The sequence below is a fragment of the Micropterus dolomieu genome, linkage group LG21, assembly GCF_021292245.1.
Source record: "Micropterus dolomieu isolate WLL.071019.BEF.003 ecotype Adirondacks linkage group LG21, ASM2129224v1, whole genome shotgun sequence".
Lineage (NCBI taxonomy): Eukaryota > Metazoa > Chordata > Actinopteri > Centrarchiformes > Centrarchidae > Micropterus > Micropterus dolomieu.
Genome location: NC_060170.1, coordinates 15,268,820 through 15,290,975, shown reverse-complemented (window position 1 = coordinate 15,290,975; position 22,156 = coordinate 15,268,820). Strand labels below are relative to the sequence as shown.

General features: G+C 39.8%; 1 protein-coding gene across 2 annotated transcripts in view; it reads right to left on the bottom strand.

Moving 5' to 3' along the window:
- arl15a (ADP-ribosylation factor-like 15a) overlaps nt 1-21,218 on the bottom strand; it is a 106,471-nt gene extending 85,253 nt beyond the window's left edge. The window contains exon 1 of one of the 2 annotated variants that reach the window (XM_046034378.1): nt 21,055-21,218. In XM_046034378.1, coding sequence (XP_045890334.1) covers nt 21,055-21,066 — 12 coding nt within the window. In that variant the 5' untranslated portion in view covers nt 21,067-21,218. Of the gene's footprint in view, nt 1-14,574; nt 14,641-21,054 lie in introns of those variants that run through there. The other variant, XM_046034379.1, reaches the window with a different exon arrangement.
- Between the last annotated feature and the right edge of the window lie 938 nt (nt 21,219-22,156).

Genomic DNA, 22,156 nt, shown 5'->3' with positions numbered 1-22,156 from the left:
TTAATAAAGTTATTAACATTTTAATAAAGACTAATAATTATAGGGCAACACAGTGCTATGCTCCTTGTCCTTGTGTGCAATTATGATGTGAAAGCCAGTGGAGGACCAGGGAAGAGAAAGGGCATGGCCTTAAAATACTGACAAAGCTTTTTAAATCTGACACACTGAAAACAGCTTTTCAAATATGGACACAGCTTTTTTTTTTAAAACAGTGATCACAGTGATGAGTGAAAAGACTCAGAAGACTCTACTGTGATTGGCGCATTGTGGCTTGTGGAATGTGGGACTTGTAGTTTTTGAACCAGGGACGGCTACGCGATACATCAGCACCACCCGCACAACCCACACCACACTTTATGTAAACAAGATTACCAAACAATGTTTATAACAATAACTCACAAAAAGTGACATTGACGAGCGCATCGGGCAAATGTGAGTGAAACACTTGCACTGTAGAGCAATGCACCACCCTGGGATCAAGGTCCACATATCAAAGCGTGAAAACAGTCTCAAAAAGGATTCGTCCACTTAGAAATGCCAATAATTATTATATAGAAGTATTATTTTATAAAAGTGAAGGGTCAATCACAACCAGCTATTACAACACACACACAAATAACAACAGGCAACTGCTCTTTCACAGATACCATAGAGTTGATTTACTTTGGCACCGATCAGTAATCAATAACTCTAGCTGATAAACCGCTATTATCTCCTCTTAGCACAATCAAAGCATTCAACAATCTGCAAGCATGTGATGCAGGTATGGGTGTGGGTGTGTGTGTGTGTGTGTGTGTGACGCAAGTATGGGTGGTGTGTGTGTGTGTGTGTAACAACAGAGGGGAGAGCGAGGAAGATGGCAGACATAACCATGAGGGTACCTTATCATGAAATGGCTGAAATCCAAAAGGACAGGCAGGCCAACAAAGCTTGAAGAAAGGGGTATGAACCACAGTGAAGGATGCACTCTACCTGTCCTCATCAAGATAGCGTGGAGCACAACTGATTTAGGCTACCACACTATCTGTGGGTCCAGATATCTGTGTATGTGGTAAGGCATGTAGGTGAGTGTGTGTGTGTAGGTTAGTAGAGGACCAGAGCGATACATAAGATTCTAAGTACCACTCAAGACACACCGATGGTCGTTTTATCACACAGGAACCCAGCAGCAAACTTGCATTCGGCAGCCGTGTTAATGGACTTTTGTCTGATATTGGCTCCACATACAGTGACAAAAACGAAGACAGCTGTGACAGAGCTGGATAAAGTAATATTAACGTAGTAACATACGTAGCTAGTCGACTACAGATCGCTCTGCTAATGATTTTCATCCTGTAAATAGGAACTTGATTTCCTCTGTAGCATTGAACACAATACACGACCATAACATTATTAGGCTGCAAACTGAGCATTTAGCCCAGTGGTCGTCAAACTTTTGATTGTGTGCAGGCCAAGCGGGAAGCTGCCTGCCTGTCTACAATATGAAGCCGATGCGGAAGTCCCTATAACCTGCATTCTATTGAAAATCCAGCAGGGGGCGACTCTTCTGGTTGCAAAAAGAAGTCCGGCTACATTAGAAATAATGGAAAAAATTACCCTACTTCTCAGCTGAATAATTACCCCAGTTAACACTTTCCAGATGAGTTTATGGTCTCAGTCGCTAGTTTCAAGTCTTCTTCAATAAAAAATGATGTTGATTTAGTAAATTATGGTCCCATTTATTTTAAAATAGACCACAAATCAGAGTATGTTTCAGGGCCGGATCATCTATGATTGACAAATCGTTACCATGGCGACCTGTCAATCAGGCTAGAGCCGACTTGTACCCTCGGCACTGGCATTTAACCAGCACCATTGAAAAAGCTTAATAAGCGTCGGCTGTTCACTGGTGAGTACATTTAGTTTTAAGACTGTTGTTCGCTAGACAAAGTTATCAGCTCTGTTAAAATGACGTGTTACAGTTGCACCTAGCTAAGCAAGCTAGCTAGCTCCGCACACGGCCGTGAGCTCCGCCGTATCGTCACTTCCAGGCACTTCCTGGTTGCAAAAACTCGACATGGCGGCGCCCTATCGACCAAACTCGAGGCTTCAAAACGGCAGTCCACAAACCAACGGGTGACGATGACTACGTCCATTTCTTATATACAGTCTATGGTGCAGGCAAGTATTTTTTCATCTGCCACTCAGAAATGTTAGCGGCCACTTTTGAAATATATGCACTAAATGAAGGAATAACATTCAGCTCACTTAGGCTCTTTTAGGATCTTTTAATGTAAATAATGTTGTCATTCCATGTTCAATATATTTACACAAAAACATCAATCAATCAAAATTAATTTATAGAGCACTTTAAAAATCCAAAGTGGACACAAAGTGCTGTACAGTAAAACAATAAATTAATACATAAAATACACTAAATACAAAAGCTCACACGACCCATAAAATACAAATAAAAACAATAACAACCATACAATAAAATCAATACAACCAAAACAAGAAATGTCCTTTGTTGTATAGGCAGCCAGTGGAGTGAGGATAAAATGGGGGAAATGTGCTCGTATTTATGTGTTCCAGTTAAAAGACTTGCAGCAGCGTTTTGAACCATCTGGAGACAAGCAATAGAGGACCCACTGAGCCCCACGTACATTATATGCATGTTTGCATGCACAAAAGGACCCATGTCTTTCAATACACGACACCTTACTTATCACTAACAACCAGGTTTTTTAAAGGAACCAGCAGACGAAGTTCAACACAGTTGGCAAATAAAAATAAAACCAAGTGAGCCTCTAACAGACAGGCTTACCAGCTTACTCAGGACAGACTGTGCCTTTTCCTTAGCAATGCCCTGAGCTGATTGCTGGGTGTGTGTGTTGTGTGTGACGTAGGCATGTGCGCAAAAGCGATCGCCACAATACGCTAACCATACTCCATGTGTCTTTCTGTTGTGTAGTAGTTGTTCAAAATGACAGCAACATCAAAGGTTTAACCTAGGATGTGTAAATTTGTATTCATTAGAAATATGCTCAAGCCAAATTCTAGTTTATTTTTAAAAATTCACAGAGGCAGACCAGGCAGAGTGCTGTACCTGGCCCCTGGGCCATAGTTTGGCCACCCAACCTACCTCTAGTCCATCTCACAGCACTGTAGCCGAACTGAACATGCCACAACAGACAAGACAAAAGTTGCAAAAATGTTATATTTTTATGAAGCTATGAAGCTTAGGTTACAGTACATAGTTATAAAGCTATCTCTGCCTAGACACAAGCCTGCATTTGGATTTAACATAAATCTTACACTCGGGTGCAATTTAATGATTTTCTTTGTTAATGCCTGAGGCCTCCTTGTTATGAATTTGTGTTTTAGAGTAGGCCTCTTCTTTGTTTCCCATATGTGAGGTGTCAACACTGGTATGGCTGGGTATCATTTGACATTTTTCAATACTTGTGCTGATATGAAACACGAGTTTCAATAGTGATGTTAAGAGGAATATAAAACTTGTTTTTCCTTTTTTTATCATTTAACAAAAGCAACATTTCTCAATTTTGAAACCTGTCTAAACATAAGCATTGTTGCCTATATACAGTCTAAAATTGACAAAAACACAATTTTAAATCAGGAAGTGTCCCATAAAAACACAATTAAACAACCTTGTGAATCTGACTTGGCATTCAAAGTCAACTTTAAGTAGAAAGTTTTCGAAACACTGTTACAGACAAACTTCAGCATCAACCCTAGTCACCAGGACCATAAATATCCATGTGGGACTGAGCCTGCAGGATGACCATGCAGACCACTGTGTGAAGACTGCCGGCAGTATTTTTAACCCTGAATTACAAACACAAAGAAGGCAGCGTACAATTGATTAAATGTGGGTGTATGCATCTGAGCATGTCCATACATAGACAAAACAGCTGCCCACATCACTTTTTGTCACCCGTCCTCCACATGAGGCCAAAAATACATTCTGCACTATACAAGAGGAAACCCCTTTTTATGGGATTGGGTTTCTCTCTCATCACTCACATCAAAGAGGATTACATCTTGGGATGGAGACAAGCTTCACTGGGCACAACATTTGTGTCGTTATAAAGTGTTGTGTAATATTTATCTCACAGGCCAGACAGTTGACAAATACATAAGCTCCTGCTCAACAATTGTGGGGTTCACAATTGCATTTGTACAAACACTGTTTAAAAGTTCATACGACCTGATTTTGTTCTTGTGGTACCGATTTCATCACTTGTGCTTAACAAGACGTGACGCCAATTATATGCTGCTGCAAAATAGAGCCATCAGAAATAGTAACTGGAGCATGATCTGCCACCAGCTTCATTGTCATAATTAGGAGTCCCTCAGAGGTAGCATTGACTGTGGTGGTGAATTGTTCTGGGCCCTGTGTCTGCACCTGAGGTCTCTATTAGGATGATTGCTAAACTTAGTTAACAGATTACACGAAGCACTTCACTTAGTTTTGTCTTTCAACAGTGAAAAGTGTATCTGTTTACTGAAATACCTGCAGCACATTCATCATTTTATGTTTGTTTTGTGCTGCACTAAGCAGGAGTTTAGGGTTAGAGTCACCCTCTCCTACAGACAGAGATCCATAGAGATCTTTGTTTTTTAACTGATTAAAAAGTAGTTTTTGTGTGTTGTTAAGCTATGTAAGATATGATCATTTTCTGTCGTTTAGGGATTTCTGGTTTCATTTCAATAGCTAGGCTTGCCCATGGACAAGTACACCTTTAACGCCCAAATAATAGAATACATGAAGCGGTTTCCAAAGGACTGATCACAAATCGTTGTGAAAAGTTTCAGAAGTATTTCAGTTTTCGAGAATATTTTTTCAAGACAAGCTTTAAACACACTGTCAGGCATCATGGACAGAATTTGTAAGACAGAACTGAAAGTATAGGCAAGACCTTCAATAAAGACTACAGTGAGAGTCATACTTTGGTCTCGTGCATTCATGGTGACAGCCATAACAATAGGCATTGAATGTCTAATCCATAGATTAAGATTTGTCTTAAAGACAGCTTTTTTAGTTTATTATATTGCTTGCTTGTGAGCTTCAAACCCTAACACTAACTGTAATGTTTAACTGGTCGGAGTACAGATTTTGAGACCTTGAGCATAAAAGATTTAGCATACCAGCTGGAAAACTATCAATGCCACACAAACATAATATTTCAAGATCATTAAGAGTAACACAACTGAGCGCTGATATGTAAAAAAAAAAAAAAACTGTGACTGAACATTTTAAATCCATGCTCGTGAAATGAAAACATGGCAAATCTTAATAGTAGCCAAACCATGGAATTACATCTTCCAGGTCCATCACATGATGCACACTGGCCCCATAGACTTACAATGTGAAAGAAGTAGCTGCAGCCGTGAAAATGAAATGACTAATTTCACTATCAGAATTTAAACCATTCGGTGTGATAACATTTGGAAAGTCTAGAAGAGCCGCACTGTTACAATCACTCAATACTGGACCAATTTGAAAAAATGTTGTCCCAGTTAGTCACATAGACACAAAAACATGGGAAATTAAAGTCCAGGTTACCCTTTAAGCTACAGCTTATTCGCTTCTCTAAAGCAATGATACAAAAAGTAATGTATGTTGCCCGTTTATATTTCTGTCTGGTTTAATTCTTAATTGTCTCACTGGCATAAAAATATCAATTATTTCTAGATATTCTGTTGATCCCAAAGGGTAGTGTCTTTTCAAATCACCATAGTGTGGCGCTAGACAGATTGCTGTGCTCCACTCCAGGACTTCAAACAATTTGCACTGTCGAGTTACAAACACATCAGAATTCATAAAAAGTAAATTGGACTTCTAAGTAGTTTATGTATTGGACAGAGTTTTAGCAAGATTAGATTTTGGCAGCCATAGAGCCTGGGGGCATCAAGAAAAATCCAATTTCGAACCCCATTTTTGCTATGATTTTGCCACCCTAACGCAATGAACCACATCTTAAAGCCACATGCTCTGTTGTGTTGTTTTCATTTCCTGTGGTTGATAATATTAAGTTTTCACTCCTAACTCACTGCTCCTTAGTTTTCTTGACTAGAGTAGTTATTTGATGCCAGCACCACCCGCCTTATAAACACTATAAACATGCTTATTTTGACCACACCCTAATTGCTCTGCATGTTTCTATCCTGCTTCCGTGACTAGCTGGCACTGTTAAAAACCCATCTCTGCAACTGTGTTTTGTTTTTCCTGGACTCCCCTTTGTTATAGTTTTACAAATTTCCCCAATAGAACTGTTGCTATTCCATTTTATTATGTTCTAAATTGCTCAGTTTAACCTCCAAATATTTGTTTGCCCCTGAACACACTCTGCTACTTGCTATCTCACTGCTTTGGCTGCAGCTTCACTTAATAGAACTACACCTTTGAAAACAATCATTCATTAATTCCACAAAATGTACTACAACGTGATGGATATAACTACTATATAATATGTGCTGCCAATACATCTACAACAGGAAGTTATTCTTTGTTGTTTCCCAACGAACCAGAGCCAAATTCCTTCCCAAAATGTCCTTGACGTAACAAAACAAACCATATGACTGGCAGCTGGGTTTTAGGAAACATTACTCGATAGTGGGTGGGTGACCCTTGCTGATCCATCAATCATCATCCCACCAGGTCCTGTGGTTATTTTGAAGCGTGGGATATTCATGGCCCAGGACGGGGCATATGTGGCTGCTCCCATCCTGCCTTTCAAAATGACGGAAACAGGTTGGAAATGTGTGCTGCTCACATGCTGTGAGAAAAAGGGTTTATTTACTGTGCAGAAACTTTTCTGTGTCATAATAGTCATCACAAAAACAATAACTCTTTGAGATATATGGATTCCCACCAAGGACTTAAAAATAATCTAAAACTATTGCATTGAATTCTGAAGCTCTGTCAGAGCTCAAAGAAGCTTGGGGATTCACCAGTCAAAATTTCAAAGAAATAAAAATAATAAAATAACAATGAAAAAAACAATTTGATGTAAACATTTTTTGTAGACCTGTATTGTACTTGGTGAACAACCTATAGGGTTAACAAAATTCTAACAAAACAAAGAAATCACAAGGAAGAGTTCTGGGTTCACGTTATGATCAGCGAGATAAAGCCTGAACAAGATGAATAGATTCCACCTGACACCTGAGGTATCTCAAGATAAGAGAGCTAAAAATATATATTCTTGAAAAGAGGATGACTTTTTTGTCTAACAATAATAACAACAGTTTCAAAAAGTAGGTGTTGGGATTTCCTCTAAAAACTGCTACCGGGATTTCTTTTTAAACGTGATCTAAAGGTTTCTTTTTCAAACTAACATTGGCAAGTTGTGTGTTTAACACCCCTGCAATTTAAAGAGAAATTTGTGTTACCAAATAATAAATTACAAATATCCTCACAAAGCAATGCACACTATTTATCTGCTTTGAATAATACATATTTGTTGATGCTCTTCTTGCTCCCACAAATCAGAACTTTGGTTTTTCACTTTCTTCTTTCTACAAAAGGAGTCAAAGCTCAGGTTAATCACTCATCTGAGTGCCTGCTGCTGGTACAGACACAGTGTCTTGGTCACTGACACTTTGGATGTCATTAGTGACAGGGGCATTAACAAAGGTCTTTCCAGATCTTCCTAATCAATATGCCAACCTGCAATCCTGCCCTTTCTCCAGGAAGGGATAATGAAATGGCAGACAGTCGAGCAACGTGTAAACTATACCAAAAATGTCCTTCTAAATAGGCTAACAATGTGACAACATACATTAATATTAAAATGTGTAATGCATTCTATATATTACACTATTACAAGTGATTACAAATTTTCTTATTACATTTCTAGATTAGAAGTACATTTTACTTTATTACATAACTATCCTAGCTGCTTCACACCTACTTGGAAATGAGGAAGTACACAAGAGTTTACAAAACTGGCAACTAGTATGCAAATTAGTCTTGGGGCGGTATCAAGGTATTATGTTATACCAAGGTATTCAATACTGTACACAGACGCTCCTCTTTCAATTAAACTGATACATAGCCTAGATGATATATGGACATGATGTAGTGTACGCTCTCAACTAGGCAACTCCGCATGAAACATCCTCTTCAACACAACAATGCATTGTAACCTACACTGTACTCTTACTGCTAAACTTCACTGCTCACCTTTTCCTCTGCTGAGCTGCATTCGCCGCCTTTTCTCTCTCTCGCTCAACCACACAGTCACTACGCACACAAATAGGAGCTACTTGATGACGAGGTGGGGATGACGTTACATGACTAGTAAACAAGTAGTGTTTGAAAGTATTTTGGGTTTAGTCCCAATAAAGGTGAGTCAGCCAACAGAAAGACACCTGTGTACACCATCGCTGCAAGTGTCATCAGTTCTCCAACGAGAATCTATGAAAGACGGGTGCTTTTTCCCCTTTCTACTCATTATTCAGTGGGCACACAGCATTGTAGGCTAGACAACATGCTACAATGACATCTATTACCAGCAGCTCACCTTTACATTGTCTTTTTTTAAAAATACCACCAGCAGAGATGCACTGATCAATCAGCTTGATTTACCATGACCGGTCAAAGGCTGCCAATCCATCTCACATATCTGATTCTGTGCCAGTCAAATTTTCACAAATGCCGCATGATGGTTAACATCACGCCCACAGCGGCTGTAATCTGACTATTATAACAGCCACACACACACAAAAACACAATGGAAGTTCTTCACCATGAGTGAAGAAGACACAAAGGCCAAAATACGCCAGACCACCCATGTGTGCTACAGTATATTTGGCGAGCCATTAAAACACTTACAGAGAGAAAAATGTTATATTACGTCAGAAGACACAGACACTATGGATATTGTAATGTAAGTATGGTCCAAGTATGGACCATGTAAAGTAATAGTGAATACACCTGTTTGTAATTCAGTATAGTATAGAATTAAATTGTTGAGATAGGAAATTAATGTATTCTTACAAATATTTTCAAATAAAATATACATTATACTGTAACAGTAACAATATGCATTAATTTTATCTTCATATGGTAAACAAGATGCAGGTGCCACAACCGTGATGACAGCTGCACAAAACACAAAACCTTAAAAAGATACACTGTTCTTCATTTTTCTTCATTAGTATAACCTAGAAACTCATAACCTTAAATATGAAATAAAAATGTCATCAGTATAGAGAGTGCACCTTCAACTTCTATTTTTAAACCTAAATATGTGTTAATCATTGCAAAAGTGTAAAGTAGGCCAAGTTGCTGAGATAAAACCAGCCTTTAATCAGCATTCAGCACTGTAACCAATAATAAACCAATAAAAACAATCTGTGGAACTGACAGGTAAATCTAGTTCCTCTTTGTTCAACCAGTCCTGCACTGAGGTGCTGCTGCAGCATCCACGTTGTTTCAGGTTTTAGGTCGTCTCCAACCATGTGTACAGCTCCACTTTTTAACTTCAGTTAGGTCATTCTCACCACACACACTCCATCAGGTTTCTTTCCAAATTAAGCATGAAACAGCCTTGAGACTCTTGGTCTGAGTGATGTGGCCTGGGCATCGGAGCCAGCTAATCAGTGGAGCAGCCATTTTCCACATCATTAATAACATAATGAGGTGACCATGAAGTGCCTAATACGATCACTTAGACCCTTAATGGTTAAGGCATCCTGCGAAGACAGGGTCTAAAGAGCAGTAGCTATGGTACCCACAGAACACGGTCACTTATACTAATGTCCCAAGGCACCTGTTGTTACCAAGAACCAAAATATAACTGCAGTCTTGCACTTCAAAATCACACGGTCTGACTTATGCTGCATTTTGTTAATTAATACATAAAGGAGATTCTCAGGTGAATATTAGTTTAAACTTAAGTGTGCCATACAGATGAAACCTAAAGTGCCAGCAACATCTCTGGCCAGGGTTAGGGGCTGACTTGACTGCGTAGTTGGATTTATACCCGACACAAGCAGAAAACACGGAGTCCCACAGATACTACCGTGTGGGTTTTGTTTTATAGTTCCATGTCGGATTTCACACATTGATGGCATCAACACAACACTAAATGGGTGTATTGTACATGATCAGGCTGTATCATACTTGTGTTTACATAGTTTCATCCACTTTGTGATATGAGCGACAGTGGGATGGACCACCTTGTTTTGTTATGATTATTGGACTGATACATGCAGTCACCATGTTATTTCATTCTCTGTGGACAGCCTAGTTCCTGGTGAGCAGAAGCTTTGCGGTGGAAATAGCTTCAATGCGTGTTAACTGAAAATGAGACAATAACTGAGGTTTAAACATGCTTCATGTTGTCTTCACCCTCAACAATCTCTACAGCATCAGAAATCTGGAGAAAACACAAGCAGCCAATCACAGTTTTTGCTGTCCCCGTGCGGTATCTCCATAGCCCTGCTGTGGCTACCCCGACATGTGGCTAATTTTTAAGGTTGCATAGCGTACAGCCTACCTTCAGAGCCTACACAAATACAGATAACCCATTGAGCCCTTAATTACTGTGAAGCAAATGTATGACTTGATCAATCAATCAGTCACCTGCTAAATCAGACAGATCCTGATGCATTTTTTTTCATTATCAATGTGGTTAATAGACGATTTAAACAATTGCTTCATTCATTCTATAAGTGGCCTTTACTGTGTGATGTAGTGTGACTCCTCGATTTCCTTAGAGCTCAGTAAGTCTGATATTATTTCAAGTGAGGCGGAAACCGTGCTTGGCCAACAATGATAACAGTAGCACATGGGTTGGGCAGGTGCATTGGATTAATAGAAAAACAGTGTTGTGCTCATCACCGTCACATAACTGCACCTCCCCAGGTTAGAAAGTAGGAAAACAAATTGGTAAGAACAAACAAGTTAGTTGTTACAAAAGTACGCAACTGCTGCAATCTTTCAACAGTTTGCAGTTGTACCAAATACAAGAGTGCTGGCAAATCTCCAGGTAACAATACAAACGTAAATCTTAGAACACTGTGTGGTATTGGATGGGACAAGCATTGACTATAAAGCACGTTCTGTAGGTTCTTGGCACTTACAGTGCTGCACAGTCCTCCGGCTAAAGTTTAATAGGCATAGGCTTTTACACACACTGATGAAAACTACTGTATAATATTGGTAAAAGTTTAATATGCTGTCTCTTCTGCTATTTTTAGTGCAATAAGCAAGAACATGGGAGAGTCCAAAGCGATAAAAATGGAGAGATTTTACCCTTTCATAACAAGAAGTTTGTTTTCACACAGAGCCGGTTCAGAGCTAAAGACAACAAACCTAAACAGCAAAGCATGCTGTAGATCTGGTGTGAAGTGGCTGATGTAGTAAATTATTAGGCCAGTATAAAGAAACAAGAAGCTTTTTCTTGATTTCCCCTGGCATAGCCCTTTCAGCATCAGTGTCTGATACGAAATGTTCACGGTTTTAGAAGTTTTGGGTTGTTGTTTTTTCTTTTTTAATCAGAGTTATGCACTTGTATTGCAGACATGCAACAGCAGTAAGAATGGATCACACCATTCCTCTCCCACAACATCACACATGGTGTTTGATTTTGCACACCACTGTACAGGATACTGTGAAGACTCAGCAGGGGGTTGAATCTCAATGCCAGCAAGCCAATGAAAACAATCACTCCTTTTAACTTATAATTATATTGATACTGATTGGTCTGGACAGTCAGATTGGAATTCATGTGACTCTGATGTCACTTCAGAGCGACCCTCATCACAGTTCTGCATCACGCGCATGCCACTTGTCCCAATGGAAACAGCAGAGAGTTATATGTGCTGTACGGTGCCAGAAACTAATGAAAGGGACACAAAGTTGTAAACGTTGTCCTGTGAAAACCAGGAGGGTTAGCAATAGGGCTTGGTGGTATATCGATATTATAAAAGGTATACCGATATGATTTCAAAAGAGATACCGACAATACCATTTATATCGACACAGCGATGTTGAGTTAATTAATAAATTTTCCTGTAAAGTTCTGCCACCGTTTGCTCCTCTCTCTCCCCCTCACTGTGCAACCCCGCCCTCACTCTCCTTCTGCATCTGCGCCAAGTGGGAACCTAACTAAAGGTTAAGGTAACTTAAACCTGCATTCTATCGAACCGCCAGCAGTGGGCGACTCCTCTGGGTGCAAAAAGAAGCCCAGTTCCATTGGAAATACACTGACCCTATTCTCAGCTGATTTATTACCTCAGTAAACACTTCCATAATTAGTTTATGGTCTCAATCATTAGTTTCAAGCCTTCTTCAATACAGCATGATGTTCATTTAGTAAAATCTGGTCCAATTTAGAGGAAAATGGACGATAAAGCGGCTTATGCTTTAGGGCGGGACTACCTTGTGACTCACAAGTCATTACCATGGTGACCTGTCAATCAGGCTAGAGGCGACTCGTATCTGCTGCTCTGTGTACATTTAACCTCCACCGTTTAACCACCAGCTTATTAGGAGTCAGCTGTTAATTTTTCCGGTCAGAACGTTTTGTTTCAAGCCTGTTTTTAGTTAGCTAAAAGTAGCAGCGCCACCGTCTCGTCCGAATATGGTCACGACCGGTGCCGCTGGTTACAAAAACTCAACATGGCGGCGGCCTAACGGCCAAACACGAAGCTTCAAAACGGCAGTCCAGATCCCTATAGGTGACGTCCACTTCTTTTATAGAGTCTATGGTCTGCGCGCAGCTCCCCTCTATCTTACGAACTCTCTCACGTGGAGGGAGACACAGTGTCGGAAAAGTCCAGAAGACAAGTTCTGTTTTTTTTCCCAGCTTTATATAACGCAGTCTCAGTGTTTCCCATACGTTCAATTATTTGTGGCGGCCCGCCCCAATAATAACGCTCACCGCCACACATTGATATTCGATTTTTTTTATTAGGCCTATTTAAAATCGTATTTGATTGTAGAGCGCTGTAGCGCATTCACGCAGCACATCCTCTCGCTTGTCCCCCTCTCTCTCACTCACCCGTCCGCCGTTCCTCATGAATACAGCTGCACAAATCTGTCAATGTCAGAGACCCAGCTTTAAAAAAAAAAGTTATTAGCAAGCATGTAAGGAGGCTAGTTAATAAGGAGAGCTAAGTTAATGTTAGAATACAGCTGGGTTTTCGAGGCTAGCACGCTGTATATAGCTGGTAGTCAATATCCACATGCATGCCACCCCCTCGCAACACAGTTACACTGTCATTCTGTGGAAAACACTACTGATGGAGAAAGTAAACAGAGCAGACCTGGTTAGCTTAAACTACAACACAATAAAAGTTTATAAATGATCCATGCTATGAAATTAACTACAAATAGGTTTTTCTTTAAAGCCTTTTTTTGGTCACGCTAGCAGCATGGCTGTAGGGAGAGCAATGCCTGTCTGTTTTGTACGGACATTTGCAAGTCCCCAGCGGATGAAGCCTACTGACTGATGAGCCGAGCCTCATTTGAGCCTCAAGTGAGACAATCCACAGCTGAAATGCAATACAACTGTGTCCAGTGGACAGTTTGGGTAACCCTCCTATTAGTACAAAAGCTCCACAATACCTTCTCAAACTACAACTAGAAATAATTACTACAAGCAAAAGTTATTATCAGCCTTCAATTTTTTCCAGATCTTGAGAACTGACTTTCTGAAATGACTTTATCTAACTTCCATACAAGTCATGAACAATACTCCGATTGGCTGTGCTCACCATGTTACTGTAGCACAAGCTTACTGTTACACTCCTATTTCAAAATAAGCCTCTCTGATATTGTTCACTTAGAAAGCTTCACCACTCAGTCAAGAAATAACAGGGGATCTGACATTACTCTAACATGAATCATCAGCTCTCGTTAAAATACAACTATTTTAAAAGATAAATCATGAAGGCAACAATGTGCCTTAAATTGATTTTTTTCCCTTTACTCAAAATTATCATGGTACTGTGGTAATGTGCATACAGATCAATGAATCAATGTGTACATTTAAGGTATTTATCACAGATAAATACTGCAGTATTCCTGAACATTCATTTTTAATCTCTCACACAAGTGTCATTGCAATGACAAACAAAACTAACTTGCATAATACTCAAGGATCCATTCATAACTGCACTCTATTTAAGACTGCTTAAACTACAACAACTGACCAAGCCAATTGCTAGGAGCTGCAGGAAAAAAAGGGACTCTAATTTATCTTTGTTTCTATTCTCAGACAAACTGCCTTTACTCAAAGGCAAAAGCTTTTTCTCTGTAGGTTTAATTTACATCTCACAGTACTGACGTCCACCTGTTCCACCTTAATATTATGTGAACACCCTCTCGAGCGTGCTCTCTCCATTCAGTGACCAAGCAACACTGAAGCAGCAGCCGTTGTTACTTGGTCGGTATCTGTTTCAAAACACAACAAGGTAAGATTAAACCACGGTGAAACGAACACTATCCAGTCCAGCACACACACACACACACACACACACACACACACACACACAATACAGCACGTCCCTGCCATTCTCTAACAAACACAAAGAAGCGTTTACGCGTTTTCTTACCGTGTAAAGCCCAATCCTGCACAAGGCAAGGGAGAGCTGCATGTGCTCCGACATTGTGCACAGCAACAAGCGTAACCCCCAGCAACACACAATCCAAGCCTCTGGAGTAAGTGACTGGATGGAGGAGGATCAGGAGTAGCTGAGCACAACAATGTCAGGTCAACAACACAAGTCCAGCCCTTCACCGTCTCACTGTCAGCAACCTATATATGCACAAGCCATCTCTTTTTAAATCTGAGCTTCACAGAGGGCTTTTGTAAGGGTGTAGATGCGCGGGATTGAAGGCTGCCTTGTGTTGGCTCTCTGTATTTATTCATTCATAGAAAGATAAAAAAAAACATTGCCACAAGGATCAGCAGACAGACACAAGCTTCAGATTAGTTTGTGAGGATCCCTCTCTCCAAAAAGATTAAAGGCTCAGTGACAACTAGGGAATTGGATTAGTCACCATTACCCACCCACACAACATGCCCGTACTGTACGCACAGCTTCACGAAGTAAGAAAACCATTGCTTTCTATGCATGGAGTAGGATAAAGGGATCGACCACTTGAGCTTGCAGCGGCCATGGGGATTTCAATAACTGCTGTGGGACACTTTGCCGGAAGTTGGTCTGTTCAGGGACAAATGTGAGTCATGTTCTAATGGCCTGTTTCAGTCACCTCAGCTACTTGTAGTTGATGCAACCACCTGCTGACATAGTGCAGTTATAATATAGAGTGCTCAACTGTAATGCAATAATACTACATGACAACTAGTTACACTAGTAACAGGTAGCCTAGACTTCAAAATTACATTTTTTAAGAATGCAAACATAGCACTGCTTGCAACATAAAATTTCCTTTCCAACTCCAAACTAAACAGCTAATAGAAACAAGCTGATGTTGGCGTGTTGACCCATCCAAGCCGATTCTACAGATAGGTGAAGAACAGGTTATGATTTGACTACACCACATCTATAAATTATTAACCATAAAAGCCAAAAACTACAACCTACTGTCCACCCAGGTGTCACAATTGGATTAAAATATGTTCTCGTTTGTATCTAAAATCACTGGGGCAACTTTGTGTCTCATTTGTTTAGGACCAATATCACATAATTTAGAAAATCCAGCACAGAACTTTTGTCACATCTCTCATTCTGTTACCTTTCTCCTCTAACCCAGTGCATGTCATACACAATGCACTTTGTACAGCAGATATCTTCTTTTGTAATGCAACTAGTCATGTACCAAGGCAGAATATATAATAGGCTTTGTACAGTAGTTTATTCAGTCTGACAGTAGGTCAGCAAGATATGCTTTCCCATGAATGCCCTGACTCACTGATAAAAGCTCTGATTATCAAGCTGCATTTGTTTAGTAGTAGTATACTTTATACTTTATTGTCCTCGAAAGGAAATTTGTTTTGAACTGCATGGTTGCTGCATGTACATAGAAATATACAATATACAAGTATAAAAAGTATAAAAAGAGGAAAGACAATTAATTTACAAATTTAAAATTAATAAGATAGACTGTTATTCAACATACGTGTAGACACAGGAACAAAAGAATTTTTATACCGGTTTAGTTTGCACAGTGGAACTCTATATCTTCTGCCGGAGGGGAGCAATTCATACTGAGAGTGCAGAAAGTGAGTTTGGTCCCCCACAATTTTCTGCACCTGATTTAAAGTGCTATTCTCAAATAACTGTTGGAGATTCAAAGATTCCTCATTTCCAACTGTTTTAAGTGCTGTCAACACCAGATGTGACAATTTGGATTTTAGCTGTATAGATAGGTTCCCAAACCATACTGTTTACATCTTTTATGGACCCATCCAACAACTCTTTAAATAAAATAAGAGCAGAATAATAAACCACTGATAGCAAACATGTCCTTCATGCTTTTCTAGGCAAAGAGAGTGGTTATGGCCTTAAAGAAAGTAAAGGAAATAAAAACATGAAAACAATTCACTATTGCCTCTTCAGAGCAAAGGTCCATACACTTATGTGGATGCCAATCTAAAAGCAACTTAAACCTGTGCTTTATCATGATCATAGCGTTATAAAACCCCATAGATATTCCCCCGTCTCCAGCAGCAACACTGATGTTGCTCTAGCCCAAGATGCTGACTCACTAGCACTCTCCACTGACACATGGGAATCACTGCAATGACCTAGACAGTAGACACAAAAACCTGACTGACATGCTGCTGCAGATTAACATCAGGGACGGGGGGTTCAGGAATGCTGTTGTGCTCTGAAAAGGTATTTCCCATTGCTGCTAGAGGCTATGCACTTTAAATAAGAGGGCAGGTTTAAGCAACTGTGGCCAACTTGACCAAACTTCTATCAATTCACATCCATTCTAACAAATGGGTAAACCCGCTCTCTCTCACCGATGAATTAAGTAAATGATTGGCCTAATATCCATCCGCACAGAAAAAGCACACACACTGCTGAAATATATAGTGAGACTATTGGTGCTGTTATCTGCACACAATAGGTCATTTTTGTTTGCCTCTGAAAGGAGCTTGGCCGCGACAGCACCAGCGAGGTGTGGAACACGGTCATATAGGGGACAAAACTGAGGAAAAGTAACACCAGCCTCGTATCCCATTGGCTAACCCAAGCTGTATTCATATGCTGCCAAGAACGTCCCATCAGTGTTCAACGGTGAGATGTCAATCTGCTATAGCCTGCTGTGTGCCCTTGGACAGGAGATCAGCTCTGAAAAACAGTTGGTCAGCCAAAAACACATGAAGGTTTCAAGACTGGACCATTTATTTTCATGAGGTGTGATCTTAGTGCTGATAAACAATGAGGCGTCCTGATAGCCAAATGGTAAAAGGAGCATACCACATAACCACAGCATCGTTTCTTGCATCGCATGCCCCTTTCTTTCTCCTTGTATCCTGCCTCTGTACTGGTATCAAAGAATGGCAAAAATGCCTTCAAAAAAAATTACCTTGAGTAAAAACACAAAAATCCCTGTGAACTGTTAACTGCCCAAATACGAGCTTGCATAGAGAGGGAACAATTATTACTTTCATATAAAATTCTGATAATATTTCTGAGTAGATGGTAGCTGACAGACTGCTCATTAGTCAAGTGATGGAGATGGCTAAACAACAGCTGTTTATTAACAAGAATCATACCTTTAAAATTTTGTTCACTTAGAGCTTAACACTATAAAAATCCAACCCTGAAACTTTCAACATCCAGTCAGTCAAGCCAGGTCACATTAAAAGGTTTTAATGTCATTTCAATGTACACACAACAACTACACTAAAGAATATAAGGGACAACACAAACAGGTTAGGGTGTAATCATTTAGGTCTGACAAAACCATTAATAGCAATCACAGCTAAATTACTGCCTTCCTCCTTGAAGCCTCTTTTCAGAAATATGGAAAGAGTAGTGGTCACAAAATGTAAGTATTAGCCAGATAGCAATGGATACAGCAAGTCTGTTTTTTCCAAAATGAACTGCAACTGAAATTCAACTGCAATTGAAATCCAATTAAAATAGTGTGAGTCTTTGCATAATGTGGCTAAATTATGTATCATCTAGAATAGAGCTGCACAATATGGGATAAAAAAAAAATCATTGATTATTTTGAAAGATATTATGACTTAATGACTCAAACAAACGTGTTTTCTGGAGAACAAGATCTGTAGTCATCTCCGCAGCACTACAATACTTCATTATAATGCTGTTTTGTCACACATTTTCCATTAGTCAAACAATTGTAGGAATTGGAAATTGCACTTGCCCATATTGTGATTTTGATAATATTTCAAATGATTGTGCAGCACTAATACAGAAAAGAAAATGCTTTAGTTTAGCTATTACACGCCGAGTTTCTCCTGTCACTAGTCATAGTAAAACCAAGAGTTCACAACAGGGGAGCGGATGTCAAAAGGGTTCATTTTTAATGCGGACACCAAAACACAACAGAGTTTAGCAACGCAAAGGCATCCAAAATCAATTAAAACAAAATACTTTGTTATTACTGACTTCAAATCATGAGACAATTATATATTTAGTTGCCTTTTGCTCTTTTCTCCTAAATGTTTCTCCCATTTATTCTGTCTGAACATGAGCTGGATGAGCAGAGGTCTGGGCCAGCCCGTTATCAGAGGAGGCTGTCGTCACTTACCCGTCTCACCCATCATTACCGTTTGGTTCATCACTGAATCTTTGGCGTAATTTAAATTCCACAAAAACCAGACTGGTTGTTTTACACCAGATAAAATAAATGGCTATAGATCTTCCATCAGGGCAGAGCTGAAAAAGATGACATGGACGCCAGTCCACCTGAGGGTTTAGTCACTCTTGAGTAGCAGAAATAAATAGCTGGTCATCCCTTCAATAAAAAGGAAAATGTTGTGTAAGACTGGAGAAACATCCTGCAGGCTGTGCATTTGCCTAAAGCAATTAACAATCACAAATAATGCAGCAGATTAGCAGTAGAATAATTATGACCATGCAAGCATACAGTGTGTCAATAGAAAAAGAAAAAGGTCTGCTACATTAACTCTCAGAAGAATAACAGTATATGTTCTTGTAGAGTTTTAGAAGTGATCAATCCAGCCATAGTTTGGTTCTCTCACATACAAAGTTCCCTCTCATTGATGTCACTCATAACACGTTCAACGTGTCCCGTCTGGTGAGGTCTACAACAACTTAGGGTCCAAGAGATGGCCACATGGTGCACTTGTAATTTGGTATGGTTGTATCATGGCAACAGCTAGCACCAAATTCCTCAGTCTGTGCTACACTTTTGTGTCGTCTTTTTTAACACTACGCTGACCACACAGCAGCACAGTCCTTTAACATGCTCCAGCTCCCAGTTGAAACATAATCCACTATAGGCCAGACCTCTGCTACAGTGGTATTTTTTCAAACCAGCTATGTGCAATAATCTTGTGCTTCCATTCCTGTTCATCCCGAATACCCTTTTACGCCTAACCTGATCTAAAACCATACCTAACAGCACGATCAGGACACAGGATTAGCATAACTTAACAAATGGTTTAGTGATAAGTTCCTATTGATTAATAGGAGAGAGATATAGTTTTGTCCTGGGTTGATTGCATGTTGTTCCTCAAATCTAAGTCGCTTTGGATAAAAGCGTCTGCCAAATGAGTAAATGTAATGTAATGGGTTTTGTGCCAGGTCTCCAGTGTTCCACAGCAGGAAAGGGGGCCCTGCGCCTATCGAGTGCCTGACCTCCATGGACAGCCAAGCACTCGGCTCCAACAGTCCACAGAGTTACAGCTGTGCTTTCCGCAGAAAACTGTTTGTCAAAGAAAATCTTAAATGTTCAAGGAATGAATTTTGTTTCCTCCCAGTATGCACACAAACATTAAACACGGTAAAAACTGAACAAAATATACAGGCAATGAAATCAGTTTCTATCATCTCATGTCAGGAGTGTGCTCCCTTAGACAACAATACCTCGTGTTTACCGTTTGTACCAACAACGCTCCATTAACATGTAACTGAGGATTACAGAATAATCGTGTAAACTATGAACCACTTTGTTCCCTATTTTTCCCCCACAAGATGTGTTACTCCAACGCCAGACGCCGCACAGAAGCTTTATATTAGTCAGTCTGCATTATCTATAACACAGCTGTTCTGGTGCCAGTTGCCTGATAGGACTTTGTAATCTTGACGTCTCAATGAAGCAGAAGTTCAAAGTTCCTTTCAGCAACCACATCTTGGGAGGGCCATTATAAACAAGCTGATAACACTGGGTGGGCAAGTTCCTCAGCGTTTCACAACGTCACTAAGTCCCCCATGTGAGATGACAGCACAATGTCTGGGTACTCTTTGTCCTATTAGCTTTATAAATTCCCAGGGAAAGCTTTTAGTTACAGCTTCCTCTCTATTGTTGCACTTTTTCAGCAGCACCCATCCCAACCTTTACAATGTGGGCAAAGGCCCAAAAACCATAATCTCCGGGGCTAAAGTTGGCACAGTGGCCTGGACTGTAATAATTCTTTTGGTCACAGGTATTACAAATATGCAGGGTACTAACATCTCACACCAGTGCAGTTATAGAGCCTCACTCCCAATGACATCTTGACTCCAAGTAGCCTAATGCAACTCACAGTGCAGCTTTATCCTCGGTAGCAACAGTGGGTTTTGTGGGAAATAACACCCTTATTCCACATTACCTTACACATTGCATAACGTTAACTAACAGTACTTCAAACGGTGTAGCAAGTGGGCTAGTTATCGTGAAAATAGATCGGAGTCTGGGTCAACCTTTTAGACCCTGTTCGCACAACACTGATAGGCAAAAGCCACAGGCTACAGCTGACACCTTGGCATGAAACAACAACCGGTACTACATCTAATAGTTGGTAGCCACACACCTGGGTGCCATCACTATCTGATTAGGAGCCCAACTGGCATGAAACCAAACGTCAGAAGAAGTCTTTGATTGGAATACGGAAAACACAGCATTTCGAGTCATTTACTTACCAGATAATCCATGTACTATCGCTGACCAGTCACAGCAGCACGAACTGGCTTTGAGGTAATCCCGTTTTTGCTCTAGTGAGTCCAAAATGTATTGAATTTGGACTGCGATCAAGCCAGCCTCCACTACCAAAAACACGGCCAAGCTAGCCCCCACGTTGTTTTGGCGTACGCGCATATACCGTGCGTTACGGTAGGAGTGTCAGACAACCGATTTCAAAATAAAAGCGACCTTCCGCTAAGTGACCACATTTATTAGTCCATAATGAATTAATGAATAAAAACCACACATAAACAACTAACTGTCAATTCAATTTAGACTCTTTGAAAATCTAATCTTTGTCATTATAATTGTGTGAATAATTAACCGTGGTAATAAAGAATACATTTCCAAAGACCAATCTGACTTGTAAGCACAAAACTGACAGCTTGTAACTGAAACGTCCTGTTTACAACGGACTAATTTCACTTCAGAATAAGAGCAGACCACCTCGGTGTCACGCTGACAGTATCAATTGTCTGAATGTTGAATTTCATAGTTAACACCACTGAAGTAATATTATTATTACCATACGACTATAGACTGTATATAAAAACGTACATATATTTTATATTGCTTTTATTTTGAAATTCAACATCAAACAGTACTGATATTGTCAGCGACTCACTGAGGTTGTCTGCTATCGTTCTGAAGCAAGATTAGTCTGTGGTAGTAAACGGGTAGTTTCGTTTAAATATCTTTCTGTTTTTCAAGTTTTTCAATTAATTCTGTCAGTTTGGTCTTTATTATTAAGATTGACTAATTATTCAGACAATTGTAATGACAAAGCTTTGATTACTTAGATATTTACTATTAATTGTATTTATTATGTACTATTTATAAATTTTTATTTAGTTGACAGTTGTGGGTATTATGCAAATTAATTAATTCAATATTGTCGTTCAGCGGAAGGTCGCTTTTATTTTGAAATCAGTTCTGAGCTTTATAGACAGTTTATGGTTCTGAGACGCCCCCTACCGTAATGCCTAGTACATGCACGTACCACAAAACAAACTGGGGGCTAGCTAGACCGTGTTTTGTGAAGTGGAGGCTGGCTTGACTGCA